At 41.1% G+C, this 18,806-nt stretch overlaps 1 protein-coding gene across 1 annotated transcript in view; it reads left to right on the forward strand.

Annotated features, from left to right (window-relative positions):
* The first annotated feature begins 1,203 nt into the window (after positions 1 to 1,203).
* The window catches only part of LOC122869714 (dachshund homolog 2-like), a 101,844-nt gene continuing 84,241 nt past the window's right edge, over positions 1,204 to 18,806 (forward strand). Inside the window, exon 1 of the mRNA XM_044182946.1 lies at positions 1,204 to 2,274. Within this exon, the coding sequence (XP_044038881.1) occupies positions 1,619 to 2,274 (656 nt within the window). The 5' untranslated portion in view covers positions 1,204 to 1,618. The remainder of the gene's footprint in view (positions 2,275 to 18,806) is intronic.

Below are 18,806 nucleotides of genomic sequence, written 5' to 3' on the forward strand. Positions count from 1 at the left end.
AAGAGGGAATTTAGGAGGCAGCGTCTAATGAAAGCCACTATCGAGTTGCGTTATGGGAATTGTAGGATCCAGTGTTTTTGGAGCTGACACACAGTAGGAAATAAAAGGTTATAAAACTGAGTTGGACGTGAAAGAAAGTTGACTTTCTAACATTGCTAGAAATATTGAGAATAGATTTTTACATGAAGCAAAAGTACATCGGGCATGTTTGTGTAAACGGTCTAATGCTAATGACGTAGATTTTTAAACAGATGTGAATTCTTTCTTTCTTTTTTAAACTTTTTCCTTTCCCCATCTCATCGTCGTTTTCCCACTGTGTGTGTTTCTCGCCTTTTCTCTTTCATTCAGTCAGGGTTCCTCAGTGTAATGAGATTACACGGGATTATAAAACCCTGTCTGTCTGTAATCCACACCACTCAATCCCATTTCACTGCTTAAACACACACACACACACACACACACACACACACCAGTAATTAATTCTCTCTGGTGCTTCATGATGATCTCTTTTCTAGTCTTTTCTCTTTTAATCCCTTTCTTCTTCTTTTGTGATATAAATTATCACCACATGCCATTTAATTTGTTCTTTCCTCCTTCCTTTCTCCTTTCCTTCTGTCCTCTGCTCATCCATCCTTCCTAACTTCCTTCCCTCATCCATTCCTTTTCTCCTCTGAGTTCTTCTTCTTTAGGTCACGCTTCTTCTTTCAGTCTTTCCTATCCATCCCGCTCTCCTTTCTTCTTCTCTTTCCTCCCTGTTTTTATTTCTGATTTTAATCAAATCAACAGTCCCTCTTTCCTTCCCACCTACTTCCTTCCTCCTCTCCTCTGTCCAACCTTTCCCTACGTTTCCACCTACAGCCTGATGATTTGTTCACTGATCAGCGGTCAGTGTGTGAAGAACATGCGTCCGTCTCGCCACCAGAGCTCGCATGTGAGCCACTACTGGACACACACATGCACAGGGACCCGCACTCACGCGCACGCGCACGCGCGCACACGGAGTAGGGGTTGAGCATTTGAGCATTTGACCCCCCCCCCCCAGAAGCAGAAGAAGAAAAATAAAAACTTCCCGTTAGCGAATCAAGCAGCTCGTGAGAAAGTTTATGAAACAGAAAAGCAAGAGATCACACCGATACCCTCCACACACACACACACACACAAAAACACACACTCACACACATCAATGGGGTGTAATAAAGTCCTCCCCCTCTGTCCTCGCCTATCACATCCTCAGTCCTACAAGGAGTCTTCTCTGATTGGCCCAAAAGGCTGTTAATCATGTGTGAAGAAGGCGGGACCAGGACAAGGGCTGACCTGGAGTCTGATCCAGTCGCTTTTACGCACAGACCGGACAGTCCGCTTTCCGCGCACGGATAACAAGAGTCAAAGCGTATTGTGGATAGACAGAGGAGCGAGTGGAAGACGAAAATTAGGAAAGGGGAAGAAGAGGAAAAAGTGAGAGGAAAACAAGCAGAAAAGACGCAAGGACGCACAAGTGTTTTCCTAACTGGAAAGAGAGATAAGAAGAAAGTGAGTGAGTGTGTGAAAGAGAGAGACAGAAGGAGAGAGAGTGTGTGCGCCTTCACCACTCTCCACTTCTTACACCACCACCAATTCCATGTCGCTCCCCGGCTCCCCTCCACTCCTCTCGCCGGGCTCGGGCGCCCCAACTCCGGCCGCGCTCTACCGCTCGGCCCCGGACGCGCTCCTCACCTCCGTCGCCTCCACAGGCACCTCCAGCCCGGCGCACACCAACTCCAACTCTCACTCTCACTCCCACTCCCTGTCCCCGTCTCCGCGGCTCACCAGTAGCATGCTCAGCGCTTTCCTGCCCGGCTTGGGCAACGGCGGCGCCGCCCCGCTTGTGTCCGGAGGCGGCGCCGCTCTGGGTCCTCTCAGCGGGCTCGGCTCGCTGAACGCGGCCGGCCTGACCCCCGGTTCCCCCGGCTTGGCGCAGACCTCGTCCAGCCCGGGTCTTTGCAGCGAGTGCAAGCTGGTGGAGGTGCACGGCGTGAAGGTGGCCAGCTTCAGCGTGGACGGCCAGGAGCTCATCTGTCTGCCGCAGGTGTTCGACCTCTTCCTTAAGCACCTGGTGGGCGGGCTGCACACCGTCTACACGAAGCTGAAGAGGCTGGACATCTCACCGGTGGTGTGCACCGTGGAGCAGGTGCGCGTCCTGCGGGGGCTCGGCGCCATTCAGCCCGGCGTGAACCGCTGCAAGCTCATCTCCAGGAAGGACTTCGAGACGCTGTACCAGGACTGCACCAGCGCCAGGTCGGTGAATACTTTTATCACTTTTATGAATTTTAAGATTCCACCTAAAAGTCTCCACAACAGTCCGAAAGATGGACGGCGTCGAGTGAGTCCGCATCGCTGTAATTTCCTCAGAACTTCCCGGTGTGTTTGTAGCGATACAAGTGACTTTAATGACTTTTCTTCGCATGATATTTCTACAACATAGAGGCTGTTACCAAGGCTTCTTTCCCACATTTTTTCCGCAGTGTCTGTGGCTCCAAATTTACTGTTCTTAAAAAAATCCTGTTCCTACAATATTCCCACTTAGCTCTGCATCTCTGGAGACTTCAGGTGTGTTTGGGACACTCAGTAACAACTTACACTGTTTTACTGAGTATTTTTAGAGGCTGTCTGTATTTCTTTAATATCACTACACTCACTTACAGTAAGGCTGTGGTGGTAAAGTTGTTCTAAAACAATATCCCTATCATTAATTCTTACTGGTCATTCTTTGACTTTTCTAGAGTATTTCTAAGCTCTTCCTCATGAGTCCCATAGTGATTCATCAGTTTGCCTGAACAGATAACATTCCTATAACTCCTTTCATGTGACCTGGTCATCATTAACAACATTATATTCTTATAGTATTTCTCCTGGGACTTAGTATTTGTCATTCATATTGTCTCAGTCTAATCTCTGCATGTATCACTGTGATATTCCTGCAACTTTCCTTCTGTTTTTAGGAGATATTTATATGATATCCCTTTTTAAAATGTATTATAGACTCACTGACTTGTTTGTTTAGTGGTTATATTCTTGAAATTGACTTCCTTATTTTGCTTTTACTGTAACGACTTTGGAGCTTGATGGAAGTGTGTGTATCTGTGTGCGTGCTGCTAAATGAGCAGACATGTTTCAATAGTTCAGTGTTTTTAGTAAAATAAAAACACAGTGACAGCAAACAAATGCAAAACAAACAACCTTCTGTTGACTTTAGTTATGGAAAAGCTTCTCATACTCATAATCCATTACTTTATATCTCACCACTCTGTGTGTGTGTGTGACTGTTTGTTGGAGAAATGCAGCTTCAATGTGTGTTTTGTGTGTAAACCTATACTTTGAGTGTGTTTTTTAATGCCTGTTATGTATGTGTGTGTGTGTGTGTGCTCAGAGCTTCTGTACATCTACCTGTCACCTGCTTGTTTGCACTGTTTCCGTTAAACTGACAGCTTCGACCTTTCAAATTAAAACTCTAAAGTGACGTCCTGTGTGTCAGTTTTGCATCTCCACCATTTTGAAGGTAGTAAGCTCGCTCTAAAATCACAAACCAGGGCAGAAGCACCTCGCACATACACTTGTAAAAATGTCATAATTAAAAAAATCTACATGTTAAAGAGACAGTAACCTGAGATGAGAGGTAACAACATCTTATCTGAAGCAGAAAACTGATGTAGCGTCACTGCAGGCTGCACTTCTAGAGAAAAATCTCCCTCTTTGATAGCTACGCAGCACAAATGAAAACTAAAATTCACTTTTGTTTAAAAACTTTTGCTTCAAAATGCTAAATTGGACGAGTGTTGTGGAAGCCTGTAGTGGCCCAAAACCTTGCATGCCCTGAAACTTCTCCGAAGAAGAAACATCCTTTCAGTTCGGATTGAAATGTCTCTAATTTCCAGATGTGAAAGTGCTCAAATGCAAAGAGCAGGTTGTTTGTTTTCACCAGAGAAAGATGAACAGCTGCGTGATGGTCCAAGTGAGTCGCTGAACATGTTGCCTTTGTTGTCATTTGTGGCAAAGTATTTTTGGTAACGGAAGAATTTTGTTTCCTTTTTGGGCCAACAAGCTGCACAAAATTAGTATGTTGAAAGAATAGAGGACTCATTTGTTCGTGTAAAAGTTCATTCATATGTCCTACAGAAACTGGTAATATACTTTTTACCTCAACCAGCATGTCGTCACAGTAGTTTTCAGTTGTTTGTTGTATGCAAAGTCTTATTTTGAGAAGAAACTCGTCACGTGAATCAGAATAAGAGTACATTTGTTTATGTTGGTTGTGTTGTAACTTTCATTATTGTTCTGCTGTTAAGGGAAAACGTGAAATTCTGTCATTAAATTTCAGGAGTATCAAGGATTTTAAAAAGGGCTTTTTCCAGACAGGAGAGGTCAGGAAACCAGGAGATCCACTGATATTTAAAACACATAAAAGTAGAGTTACTCCTAAAAAGGACAGAGGCATTGTTGGCAGTTTCTTTCTTTTCTTGAAAGCTTTTGCTTTTACTGATGCTGGTTTTAAAGTAAAAGCGAAAGCTTGAAGCTGCAACAATGCCTCTTTCGAGTGACTCGACTCGAAAAAACCTGAAAACAAATGAATACAAATGAGTCACTTTACATCAGACGTGTTCAAACTGTGAGGGAGAGATGGAGACAAAGATACTTTGTGAGGTGAAAGACACGTGCATAACGGTTTCCTAAAAACAACGAAAAGAGTTATTGTAGTCTGGCCGCTCATTTGGCTTGCTTATCACCATGGTTAGCATTTGGAGCAGCTCATGGAGGCTAATAAGGTACTTTAAAACCCTCAGCGCCAGATTGCGGCAATTTGCACCAAAATTTGCACTCTTTCTCAGTCATAACTCTGAGAAATTTCAAAACACAGACATGATACTCACATTTTTAGATTCAGTGTAACTTACACTTCCCAAGGAAGATGGATCCATCTTGAACAAACATCCAGAAATCCGCTTAGAAATCGGAGAAATCATCACATTTTTAAGTTTTCTTCAATATCTAAGCAATTCAGTCATAGTTCTCTGTACATCCATAGGTACATTGCAAACAGGAACTGCTAATAGCTAATTCGGCATACTTTCAATGGTGCTAATTTGCCAAAATGTGAACCAAGATAGGCTAAAAAGTTGTAACTCACGCAATCCATGGCAATATTATACTTGTTGTTTACATAGTTCCAAAACTTACAGCATGGGGGTGTTGACAGGCAGGCAGTTGTCTCAGTTTTGTCTAAGGGGGGCTGCAGTGTCCGACTTTGAAAACCCTTGCTTTACATGAATACACTTCCTAGTTTGACATACTTGTTACAGCGTCTATCTCTGAAAAACAACAACAAAACCAGGGAGGAGGATGAGAAACATGTTTTAGCTTCATGTAAGTGATACGACATAGTTCTGGAAACTCCTTGAAAAGTCCTGGAATTTCACATCAGGACCTCAGTGGGAACGCTGGACGTCGTCTGCACTCGTATGTGCTTTCAGCCCAGTTAGTTTTGTGTCGTTGAAAGATGAAAATGATAGATGGGTAGTTTTTAGGTGGCAGTTAAGTATCAGCTAATTATTAACAGTGTATTGTGTTGCTGTGGAGTCACTGGATTGTTGGAGAGTGACCTGTGATTTTTAGCTGACCACACACACACACACACACACACACACAGGCTAACTCTATAGTTTATTAAACTTGAAATGTTCCATCCCTCCCCCTGTTTTTGAAGAGCAGGGTCATTTCTTTCTCTCTTTTTGTCGTTCGCTATTTTTGACTCTTTATCACTAAGTCTCACTTTCTCTCTCTGTCTCACCCTCTGTCTCTCACCCCTATCTGTTTCTTTTCTTTTCTATAAACACACACACACACACACACACACACACACACACATACCCCATTAGCAGTGTATTTCTGTCTCTGGTTAATTGTCTCTTCTTCTTCGTTATCCCCGTCTTTCACCCCTCTCTTCTGTCTCTTCATCTCAATCACTCTGTCTTCTCTCACACTCACACACAGCGGTACATGTCAGGGGTAATAATGGATCATGTGAATGCGCATGGAACAACACGGCTGGAGAGCTATTGTTGTTGAACGCACAGCGAACACATACTCCTCTCTCTCCAATCATATTGACATTCCTCTAATGCCTCGCTCTCTCACCCTCTCTCTCTCTCTCTCTTGATGTTACTCTGGGAAAAGAAAGGAAAAATTAAATGCTCAAAAAAAAAAAAAAAGACAGAAAACTCCCACTGGGCTTCTGCATACTTCGTCTTCTCGGTAACCATGTGTGTGTGTGTGTGTGTGTTGTGTTTCTGTGTGTGTGAAAGCAATGACCACTTACATCCACTTATACCTCTGGTGCTGATATTGGTCTATTACAGCATATGTTAACTTGTGTTTTGTCATTTTTATTTAAAGTCCTCTTGATGTCGTTTTCTACTTCAATTAAGGAGCTGCTCTTTTAATAATAATAATAATAATAATAATAATAATAATAATAATAATAATAATAATAATAATAATATAAAATCAACAAAAATTAGAAATACTCTGTGCTGTACAAAGTGAAACAGAGTTCCCACACATCCTGCTAAAGTTGGAAAATTAAATATGACTTATTCAAAGGAGATGACATCAGCACTGTGACTTGCAGACTTTAAAATTCCCCGATGACGTAGAAGTTCAGATCTCACCGCACACCGGCTCTCTAGACAGTATTCTTTATTTCTACATGAGATAGAAAAGTTTGTTAGGAGGTTCGTGAAGCTGCTAACACAACGTTCTTTATTCATGTAGAAATAAAGATAAACAACTTCCAGAGATATGGCGTGCGGTGGTTTGTCCTGCACTCTGCCAGCATCATTTGGTAGAAATCTTTTCAGAGTAAATACACTCTTTACACTATCCCGACCACGTGGATGATTATGTGAAAGTAAAGGGAAAAAATAAAAGAAAATGCTCCTTTTTTATGTTAGAGGTCCTCATCAGGAGGTCGGGGTACATTTCCTCAAACCCAGTTTCACCCACAAAGATCAGCTGACCGTTATAGTTTTTATCAAACGTTACTCAAACAGGAGGAAATAGTGCATTTGTTGGGGACTATTTTCAGTGGCGGATGAATCAACATTTGGTGCTCTAGTGAGTATTTGGGGCAGCAGGACGGTGTGTGTGTGGGACTGAGTCAATATAAAGTATAGTGTGTGTGTGTGTGTGTGATCATGGTGATGAAGGAACATGTCACCCAGTGTAACAGTGCGGCTCACTGATGTGTTTTTTAATAGTTCTGGACATTAATTGAGCTCTATGGCTCAGAGGACACCCACACACACACACACACACACACACACACACACACACAATACTTGTTAGTGGATCAGTCCATTGTTGGTTTTGGTCTTTTCATTGGATTTGTTACACAGATTATATCATTAGAAACAGAGATATTGTAAAAATCAAAGATCGTGCAGACCATTCACTACTTCACATCTCACTGAAATGGAGCTTTACTTTTATGCTAAAGGTCTTAGTGTCATTCGATCACGTCTAAAGTGTTTATACAAATTTGGGATAACGACGCGCACTATTTGGACAGGCTCTCCTCGAAGTTATTCATGGTGTTAAACCTGGTTGCACAAATGAAAAGTGATGGAAGTAGTTGTGCGAAGAATGAAAAAAGAGAGCTTAAGAGAAGTTCAAACACCTTCTTTCTCAGCTCCTCGCACCCGTCCAGTCGCTGCATAAAACAGGCGCACACAGCCTTCGACTCCACTGTTGGAAATGTGGTTTCAGACGCCGTTGGACGATTCAATAAGCACTTTATTTTACTCCTACTGAGGCCTTCTCTCTCATTCTGCAAGCTCAGATTTATAAAAGGTCGTCATATTTCTGGTCATCTACTTGGATAAACATGATTTTTCTTGAATGTAAAAAATGTATATATCTGCACACAGATGAACAGATTTGACTTTAAAACACAGCAGATGATTTTTTTTTATCAAACCACAAAGCTTTTTTGGGAGGAGAATCTTTCTGCTTCTTCGTCACCTCCTTGATTTTGTGTGTGTGTGTGTGTGTGTGTGTGAGGGGGGGGGATCGATAGTGAGTGACAGGAGGGAGGGTTGCTGATGTCGGAGTGTTATTCTGGGCTCTCCTTATCACGACAGGCTGTTAGAGCCCACACACACACACACACACACACAGACGATGATGGAGGTCGTATTGTTTGTAACACAGGGGGAGCAAAGTCGTTTTGTTTTTGTGAAGAACTGCGGCTTCACACACACACACACACACACACACACGCAGAATAACGTCCACACACACTCAGCATGAACTCCTTTCATCAATTTGGTGTTTTTCATTCTTTTGCATGGGGCATTAAGTTCTTTTAATGGAGCACAGTGGTTTGTAAAACACACACTCGAACACGGTCAGTTGTTTTGCCTTCTGGCTAAGGTATGTCTGTGTGTGTGTGTGTGTGTGTGTGTGTGTGAGAGAGAGAGAGAGATTGTATAGCAAGCACAAACAGAGCTATCAGTTGTTACACTGGGTCAGGTTACATCTGTGTGTGTGTGTGTGTGTGTGTGTAAGTCTGCGGTAGTGTTCATATTCGCCTGCATGCGCCTATATTTGTGTGTTTGTTTGGCTGGTTTTCGTGTGTGTGTCTGGTTTCAGCTCTGCTTTGTGCTGCTGGTTAATTGATAAAGGTTAAAGCGTTGGCCGGCGGGTAGCTGAGGTCACCTCGCTGCAGTGTGACAGTGTGCGTTAGGAGCCACACGGTGACGAATCAGACAGCATCTAAACACAATTTATCAGTTATTATTGATCGGTGATGAAATGATCAGTTTTGCAGTCAGAAACAGAAATTCATAAGTTTATAAAAACATTTCTGGAATGTTTCCTTCCAGTATGCTCCCATTGGCTGATTTACATACCTGGGTAGGACTACATGTCAATAACACGTTTTCATGCCAGTCGATATTGGTATAAATGTCCTCAAGTGATGTCACTTGAGTCAGCGTCGGTTGGGGCTGAAGACTACAAGTTTGAAAATGAAAACAACCTTTGGGGTGTGGAGGCAGAAAGAAGTGAGCTTACCAGACCTCCGTAGCCCGCTCCTCATCTCTGCTGCAGGCTAGAGGCTCGAGGCTACATTAGCCGCTACTAGCTTAACAGACCCAAATCTCCTACTGAACTGTCGGCAGTCCAGTTGCATTATGGGTAATGTAGGTGCCAGGTTTTGACAAGGAAGAAGAAAGCGTGAGGGGGGGGAAAGACGATATCTCTGGTTCTGCTGCATCGATCTTGATCCCTTTTTTGCTGTCCATGGTGAGTCCGACAGCGTTATAGAAGTGCGATGCTAAATCAGTGGAGTATTCTTTTAAGAGGTTGGCAGTCCATTCCTGCCATACATTTGACCAGAAATGGCTTTAATTCTGTGATGTGACTGAATATTTGTGCATTGTCAAATACACACTTTGGCAGCCTTTGACTTCCTTGCTAGACCTCCAATGTATTTTATGCAGAGAAAAAAGGTGTGCGGTTCTCATGAGGCCAAAAACATGTCACATTCGGTTTGTGGCATAAATTGCACCCGCTAATGTCCTCAACTGTAAATTTGGAAGCTGGAAATTTACCAAATTTCTATTGGAAATGTTTAATATATAATAGGAAGGGTTGCATTGGATTAACCCTGACCCCGAGCAGAGCTAAATAACTGCAGATCTACAAAAAGACAAAATTACTGTGCTACAGTCTTTAGGGGTTTTCATGAAGACATTTTTTATTTGACTAATTAGAACTAACTGAAAAGCCAATTTCTTAATCAACCAAGATTCTAATGACCAATTAGCTGTTAATAGATCTAATTACCTATAAAAGGCAGCTAGAAATAACTGTTTAGCTGAACAATAAAATTTCTATTAAGTACAGTTTAACACTTATCTTATACATGATGTAATATAAAAAAAATGTTTTGTACTTTTATTTAACTGTTATTACAATTTTCTCAATCTCTAAAACTAATTTGAACCATGACCACAGAAAATGCTTGATTGGTTGGAGGGTGTGCATTATTTTCAGATAACTGCAACGCTCTGACGTAGGCTGCGCGTGTCTACAGCTGTTACTTGGTTCCAGCTTCTGCTACTTGTTGTAATAGATACTTTATTTAAGCAGCAGTACACGAAGGAACCACACGAATAGTGCAAACACAAGAACTAACACAGTAAAAAAAAAGTATGCCCCTTTAAGCACGTGCATGCATACAAGTGTGCAAAATGAATGTAATTTTATGTTAAAAAGACGTATTGCACTGTGCCAGAAGTTACAGAAATGTAATTGTAAGTCCAGTTAGCGAGTCCAGTAAGACCTCAGCAGCGTCCCGGGCCACTTATGTCACAAAGCGGGGATGAGATGGACAGTTTGATGACACCTTAGGGGTATAAAAGTCTTTGGCGAAGTGAAGGCGCTCCTCTTCTCAACCGGCATGTCGTGGAGGGGGTGGGAGATGCTGTTCAGGATGCAGACCCAACTTGGACAGCATCCTCTTCTCCGTCACCGCCTCCAGAGAGGCTGGCTCAACTCCTCCTCCAATCACTGATTGTGTGTTTTTTATATAGTATATTTGCAAAGTTGCCATTTTAAACTTGCACTTCCCCAAAATAGAAATAAAGAAAATAAAGAATACTTATATTTCGATTGCTGGCTGTCGTATAAGCGTGAAAATGTACTGAGACCTCTGCATCTATAACAGCACTTCTCATCAGGGATTATCGCTAACATGTTTGATGTAAAGTGAGAAGGTTCCTCACATCCTGTGTACAGTTTAATTTTTATTACGTCTTCTATCCAGCAACTTGGTGACTGTGAGCTTGTGTGTGTGTGTGTGTGTGTGTGTCTCAGGGGCAGAGGAGGCGGTTTCATGCTTCACTTACCAACCAGCCAGGGCGAGAGACAGAGAGGAAAGATTCTCTCTCTCTCTCTCTCTCTCTCTGCTTCTCTGTTTTCTGGATAAAAACAAAGAGAGAGGGAGAGGTGAAGATCAAAGTAAGAAATATGACCCTCTGTCACCACGGAAAAGAACTGATCCTCTCCCCCTGTGTGTGTGTGTGTGTGTGTGTGTGTGTGTGTGTACGGACCGAACAAAACAGCAAGAGGGGAGAGGCAGGTCAACGTGTGTGTGTGTGGGGAATAGATAATGTTTCACAAAGGCTGTTTCAGTCTCTGACTTTTCAGAAAGAGTCTCCAAAAGGAGTGGGGCGAGGGACATTGACAGTGACAGAGAGTGAGAGAGAGTGAGACACTCTGCGTCCACACTTATCTGGATAAAACTGAAGTACGTCCGTGTTCGTATTTTCAGCTTGTTTTCGGAAACCGGCTAAATCTCTTCTTCCTCTTTTTTTTTTTTTTTTTTTTTTTTTTTTTTTTTTTGTCGGCAAACAACAAGACTGTGCATCACAGCCAACATCTGGTCAGCTGTGGCACAGACGGTGCAGTGGTTTACTGAGTCTCAGCTGGTTAAACCTCTGTTCTGTCCCCGCCTGCTCTGTGATCCCCTACACTGTGTTTCAGTACAGCTGAATCCAGAATTAAGTTGTTTCCATTTACGTATTTTTCTGCTTCTGTTATCAGACAAACGGTGACTTGATTGCCGCTCATAAGCTCTACATGTTCACCAGGTGAAAAGTTATTGCCAACTGTTTTGATGATAATCGTTTGAGTCATTTTGTCAAACAAACGCTGAATCTTACCTAGTTCAAGCTTCTCAAATGTGAATATTTGCTGCTTTTCTTTCTCTTATGTGATAGTAAATTAAATATCCTTCGGACTGTTGGACGGGCAACAGAAACAATTTGAAGAAGTCACCTCCGGTTTTAGGAAATTGTGGCGGGCGTTTTTTCCCCCCAACATTTTATAGACCGAAAATAATCTGCAGATGAATCGATGGAACTCCTGCTGCACTGAGACGTCAATCAAATCTATGTTTTATGATCGTGAAGTTGCCAGCGAACTGTGTAATTGGCTATATTGATATTTAAACACAGAGCTCACAGACAGGCCCGTAGAGCTACAGGACGCCGAGGCCGATTGTTTCTGGGAATATGGCGTTACTGTACTTAACGACCTGCAGATGTGTTTAGATTCTACAAAGTACATGTGTTTTTTTAGGCTTTTTAGACAAAATAAAATAACTGAATTAAATTTAAAAAAGATTTATTATTTCACAACCATTACGTAGAACATAGTCATTGCAGGGGAGGCGCACGTGACCAGGGGGGAAACATGTTGAGTGAAACTAAAGTTGAACACACAGAGTTGTTGAACACACTTGTGGCTAATAACATTGTTAATTGCTGCATTGCAATAACTGTTGGGCTGGAGCCATTATTAATGCTATTAGTATTGCTTTTCCTGCTATGATAAGTCAAAACTTCATAAAGGAACAATGAAGAAACAAGAGTGATCTGACTTGCTAATATATCAAGATATGTTTTCAGCTTCCAAAGGTGGGAATGAAGTCTGATATAGAATTTTATTCCTGGCTTTGAAAAACCGCCTTTCGACCAACGCTTAAGGATATAAAACATACAGAAAATATAATTGCACAAAGAAAAATGTTAAGAATTAAAAGCATTTTACAAACTTGTTCTTAGGGTGCTGACGTGTGTGTGTGTGGGGGGGGGGTGCATTGGGGAATTTGGATTTATAAACTCCTGATTATGGTGAAAGTTGACAGGAAGTTGTCTCCTTAAATTTCCTCCCACGCTGCCTTTGACTGTGTTCAAACTGGCGTATGTCATCGTTTTCAAAAGCTGAGTTTTCCTCGGCAACACTAAAACACAATGTTGGGGTTTTTTAAGATTTGAAAAGCTTCATTTTGGGGTGCAAAAAAACTAAACGTCTGCTTTAGTGTGGACAGAGGGCCAAAACTGAGAGAAAGATGCATTTTCAGATGTGGCTGGCTTAGTGTGGACGTACCTCAAGTGACAGAGAGAGAGAGGAGAGAGAGAGAGAGAGAGAGAGAGGGAGGGGAGGGGGAGAGGGGAGGAGGGTGTGTGCAACAAGATTATTTGATGCCTGTGAACACACACACTTAAACACACAAACACAGTCTCTTAGGTGCACTTAGCAGATTGGTTTAGAAATCGCATTAGGGAGTGTCACAACAGCTTTTCCTCTCGTTCACCAGGTAATCTCTCCATCCCTCCTCCTCCTCCTCCTCCCTCTTTCATATCTCTTTCCTCTCCTCCTCCTTTCACCTCCTTCTCTTCTCATCTTTTATATCTCTTGAGTTCAATCTCTCTTCCCCTAATTTCCCTCCTGCACCTCTTTTCTCTTTCTTTTCTTTCTGTTTACCTCTTTTTGCACACTTTCTAGTTTTTCTTTAATTTGTTAAACTCTCTAAATGACTTCGTCCTCTTTCTCCTCTCATGTCTTCTTACTCCATCTCTCCTTTCCTCCTCCCTTTCTTTTCTCCTCTACACTCTTCCTTTTCATCTTTTTTCCCTTTTTTCCTCATCGCTCCACTTTCTTTACTTCTCTTGTTGCCTCCCTTTTCGTTTTTCCTGCTCCTCTTCCTTGCCTCCCTCCTCTTCCATATTTCTGTCCATCTGTTCATCATTTCCTCCTTTCCCCCTCATTCACAAGCCTCCTTTTTCTTTCATTGGTCTGTCTCTCCTCCTCTCTTCCCTTCTCTTCCACCTTTTGGTCCATTTGTTCATCCTCTCCCCTTTTTCCTCGCTTTCTTCTTTCTTTGCTCTCCACATTCCCCAGACTTTTTATTTTTTTCTGCTCCTCCTCCCTCTTTCTTCCCATCTCTTCCATCTTTTGCTCCATCTGTTCACCCTCTCCTCCCTTGTGTCCTCCCCTCTCCTCATCTTCCCCTTTTTCTCCTCCTTTTCTTTCTTTTTCCTTCTCCTCCTCTTTTCTTCCCTCTTCTTCCATATTTTGGTCCATCTGTTCATCTTTCCCTCCCATATCCTTGTTTCCTTTCCTCTTGTCCTCTCTTGTTTCCTCTCTTCTCCTTTTTTTTGCTCCTTATTTCTTCCCTTCTCCTCGTACTTTTTGGTCCATCTCTTCATCCTCTCCTCTTTATTTCTTTCTTTCTTCATTTCTTTTTTCCTGCTCCTTCTCCTCCTTTCTTTCCTCCTCCTTCCACCTTTTTGGTCCATCTGTTCATCCTCTCCCCTCTTCCCGGTTTCCTTTCTTGTTCTCTCCTCTTGTTTCCTCTCCTTTTCCTCTTTTACCTCCTCCTTCTTTCTTCCCTCCTCTTCCATCTTTATGTCCATCTGCTCATCCTCTCCCCTCTTGTTTCCTTTCTTGTTCTCTCCTCTCCTCTCCCTCTCCTACATCCTCTCCTCCTCCCTCACATCCCTCTTTTATTCAATCTTCTTGTCATTTACCCCTCCCTCTCTCTTCTTCCTCCACCTGGTCTTATCTCTCTATTTATTGTGACAGCTTGTCAGAGGTGTGTGTGTGTGTGTGTGTGTGTGTGTGGGGAAAAAAAAGAAGCAACCGACAGATTTACAGTTTAGAGCGAGCGGCATCCACAAACTGCAATATCAAAGAGAGCGAGAGAGGGAGAGAAGGAGGAGGTCAGAGGCGAAGCAGGAGATGAAAGGAGAACAGAGAGGAGGAGCTGAGAGAGGGTAAAGAGAGGGCAGCGAGGGGGATGACAGGTGATGTGTGTGTGTGTGTGTGTGTGTGTGTGTGTGTGCTTTCCTACAGACATGTTATTAATAAAAACAGGAAAAAATGTAATTATCATCAATTTTTAAAATGCCATGACCGTCCCGAAAGAGAGGGTGTGTGTGTGTGTGTGTGTGTGTGTGTTATTACAAAATAATTATAGCTGAAATCAATTAAAAACATGACATACATGCATATCTGTGTGTGTGTGTGTGTCGCCCACCAGTGTTCTCGTCATACAGAAACTTTGGCAGACAGCGTGTTATTAACAAAAACTTTAACTTAGTGTAATTTGTAATTAGCAGAGTGAAAACATGTCAGGAGCATGCAAGTGTGTTTGTGTGTGTGTGTGTGTTTTCTTAAAAACTTAAAACTAATTTTTTTCCCTATTATTGCACATATTTCCTCTTTTTTTCAGTTTTTTATGGATTTGTGTGGCTTTTATGTGTGTGTGTGTGTGTTTAAGTTTTTTTTTTTTTATTGCTGTGGACATGTACAGTGTGTGTGCTCGTCACCACCACCCTGCGCGTCAAAACTCCTTCCCAGACAGCGTGTTATTAATGAAAACGTATAATAATCCATTTAAAAACATGTCATCATGATTAGAATAATAACAGTGGTTAAACTGACTGAGACGTTTATGGAGGAAGAAGTTCTCATCATTCTACCAGCGTGGGAGTGTGTGTGTGTGTGTGTGTGTGTGTGTGTGTGTGTGTGTGTGTGTGTGAGCAAACAAACATGTTAGCGCTTCAGTCGAGTGCCAACTTCCCAAACTCGTTTTGTTTCTTCTATTGTTTACATACAAAAAGAATCTGGACAAGAAAATGAAGTTATAACAAACGATGTTCACAAAATAAAGTTAGGAATATGACAACTTAATCACCAAAATTATATATATATATATATTATATATATATATATATATATATATATATATATATATATTTTTTTTTTTTCTCTTCATGAAGGGATGAAGCTTTTACCTGAAGTTTACAGTTTAATATATTTTAAAATCCGGAGACTCTAAAATGCTTTCTACTTTTGTCAACAAATGATTTAAGTTATCATCTTCTCTTTAGAGAGGAAGAGTTTTTAGATGTGTAGTTTCCGTCAGCGGTGGAATGTAACGAAGTATTACTCACGTACTGTATTTAGAGTGCAGATTGGAGGTACTTGTACTTTACTTGAGTATTTCTATTTCATGCAACTTTATACTTCTACTACATCTCAGAGGCAAATATTGTGCTTTTTACTCCACTACTATTTGTCTGACAGATTTAGATACGTTTCAGATTACAATTGTTCATACCCTTCCTGTCCAGTGAAAACCACGTATCTCCACATTTGGTGATATTTTTTTTTTTTTTTGAATGTGAATTTTTCTGATAAACTGAAGGATGAAGTGTTTCCTTTTATGGGTTGAGAAAATTCTCCTACTTCTTTAAGCTAAATGAACAATTTTTTAAAAAGCTCACGAAAAGTTGACTTTTTAGAGATACGTGGTTCTCGCAGGACAGCGACGCTACAAACACATGATGATCTTATAGACCAAGATGCATTGCTGTAGATTAAACTACCCAACAGAATATAAAGCAGTTAAAATGAGCTCAACCTTAAACATCTGCAGCAGTAAAATGCAACACACACATTAATGCAGCAGGAATATTGAACCAGAAACATCAGATATAACATTTTACTGCACTATGAGTACTTTTACTTTTGATACTTTAAGTACATTTAACTGTTAATACTTACATACTTTCACTTAAGTAAGGTTTTGAATGCAGGACCTACTTGTAGAGAAGTATTTTCACAGTGTGGTATTAGTACTTTTACGTAAGTAAAGGATCTGAATACTTCTTCCACCACTGGTTTACAAAGAACCAATATTACAACAGAATTTCAATGACTGTATTTCACTGTAAAGCAGGTCCTCATTACATGAAATATTGAAATATAGTTGTTTAGGTGCAACTGACGCAACACTTAACGCAGACATCTAAATAAGTTTTTTCAATTAAATTTTAGATTTAGCCCAGTTTTAACCAGATGTCTAGATGTTTTTGACCAGCAAACCACGAAATCAGTTCCTTCTGGGTGATGTCATCCTTTTCTCCTTAAAGGATAAGTCTGATATTCTTATTTTTCTTCTTGTCAACAAATCCAATGAAAACACCAAAACCAACAACAAATGTATCCTACAAACAAGTATTGTGTGTGTGTGTGTGTGTGTGTGTGTGTGTATCCAAAGCCTGATATATCTTCTTCCTCCGAGCCATAGAGCTCCATTGTTGTGCAAAAACTATTAAAAACACATTAATGAGCCACACTGTTGCACTGGGTGACATGTTCCTTCATCACCATGATCACACACACTGCAGTTTATTCTGACTCAGTCCCACACACACCGTCCTGCTGCCCCAAATACTCACTAGAGCACTAAATGCGGATTAATCCGCTGCTGAAAATAGTCCCCAACAAATGCACTATTTCCTCCTGTTTGAGTAACGTTTGATAAAAACTATAGTGGTCAGCTGTTTTAGGAAATTACCGAGCCTTTAAAAAAATGAAAGTATATATTTGTGACCTGTTTTTTAAAGATTTACGTCTTTAGTAAGTAGGAACCAGTGATCTTGGGGCTGAGAGCCACAGAGTGTCGGGAAGTTAGAAAGTATTGAGAGATGGACTCACACATTGTTGGTTTTGGTCTTTTCACAGGATTTGTTGACAATACCAAGAATATAGTACATGACGAGTCTTATCCTTTAGAAATGCTCCATGTCTCTTTGTGAATGAGACAACTGTGATTAACTCTTTCTGATTTCTTAACTTTGTCTTTATCTTTGAAAATATATACTGTAAATAAACACTTTGTTGCATAAAAAAGATTGCGTGTATATTTTAACCACAAACGCATAAATGTCAGAAGAAGAAATACTGACACAGGAGTACAATAACTGAAATGATGATGAGAACGAGATGGTCACCTCTCATTGTTGGTGTCATAACCCCGCTGCTTTCTACCCTTCTCTTCCTCCCTAAAGAAGATAAATACTGCATGTTTGAGGTGAATTTGTCCATAAACCTTTGACTCCTTCCATCGACTGTTTTAAAAACTCTGAAGGCTTTAGCTTCCTCCTGTATATTTTATTTTTTTGTGCTGTTATGCAATCCAACAAACCTTCGGAGCACTGAGCGGAAAATGGAGGTATTTTTCTCAGTGATGGTGGTGTTTGTTCACTGCACTATTAGTAGTTACAACTCAAAACTAAAGTGCCATTGATTATGTTGAAAATACATTTCCTGAGTTTCTTCGAGGACACAACAGCGTCTCCAAACCCATAAAATGTTCCCCTATATCTCACATCAATGGACGCAACAACAAAATCTCGGACCAAATCATTAGACACAGTGCAGTTACTAAAACTTAACTAGCCCTTGCATATTAGCAAATAAAGGATTTTTCATACATATTTTTAAACCTCTAAACACGTCTGTTGTACCTTGAGTTTGCAGCTTCAGCAGCAGGGAGAGAGTTCCTAATGTGAATATCTGAAAACATTTGTTTTTGCAGCTATGAGCTTGTCATTCAGTAGCAGCATGGTACATTTGTGTGTAAATGTGTTTGCATGTTAACTCGTGTATCTGTGATAGCCTGCTGCATGCTTTGTGTGTGTGTGTGTGTGTGTGTGTGTGCAGGCAGACATGCTGTCGTTTTGATAGCTTGTCATTGAAGCGATCGGGTCCACTGTAATTTTCTACTCAAAGGAAACAATGCAACAATACATGCTTCGCTGTCAAAAAAATCCCTCCATGCTGTGTGTGTGTGTGTGTGTGGGGAGGGTGTTCATGCTCTCGTCACTGTAACTGTTGAATCGGTCTTAGTTTGCACAACATCTTTTTGTCTTTTGCTTTCTTTTCTCCCATTTTTTCTATTTCTGTTTGCGTTTTTCATTTTTTTTTTTTCCATTATCTCCTCCTTTTTCCCCCCTGTATCTATTTTTCTGTCGCTCTCTCTCTCTTCACCTCCTCCTTTTTCCCCTCCTCTTTGACATATTGGTGTCACCAATAAATCATTGTATGCACTTCACCTTTTTAAAAGAGAGAGG

This window comes from Siniperca chuatsi, linkage group LG22 (assembly GCF_020085105.1).
Source record: "Siniperca chuatsi isolate FFG_IHB_CAS linkage group LG22, ASM2008510v1, whole genome shotgun sequence".
Taxonomy (NCBI): domain Eukaryota; kingdom Metazoa; phylum Chordata; class Actinopteri; order Centrarchiformes; family Sinipercidae; genus Siniperca; species Siniperca chuatsi.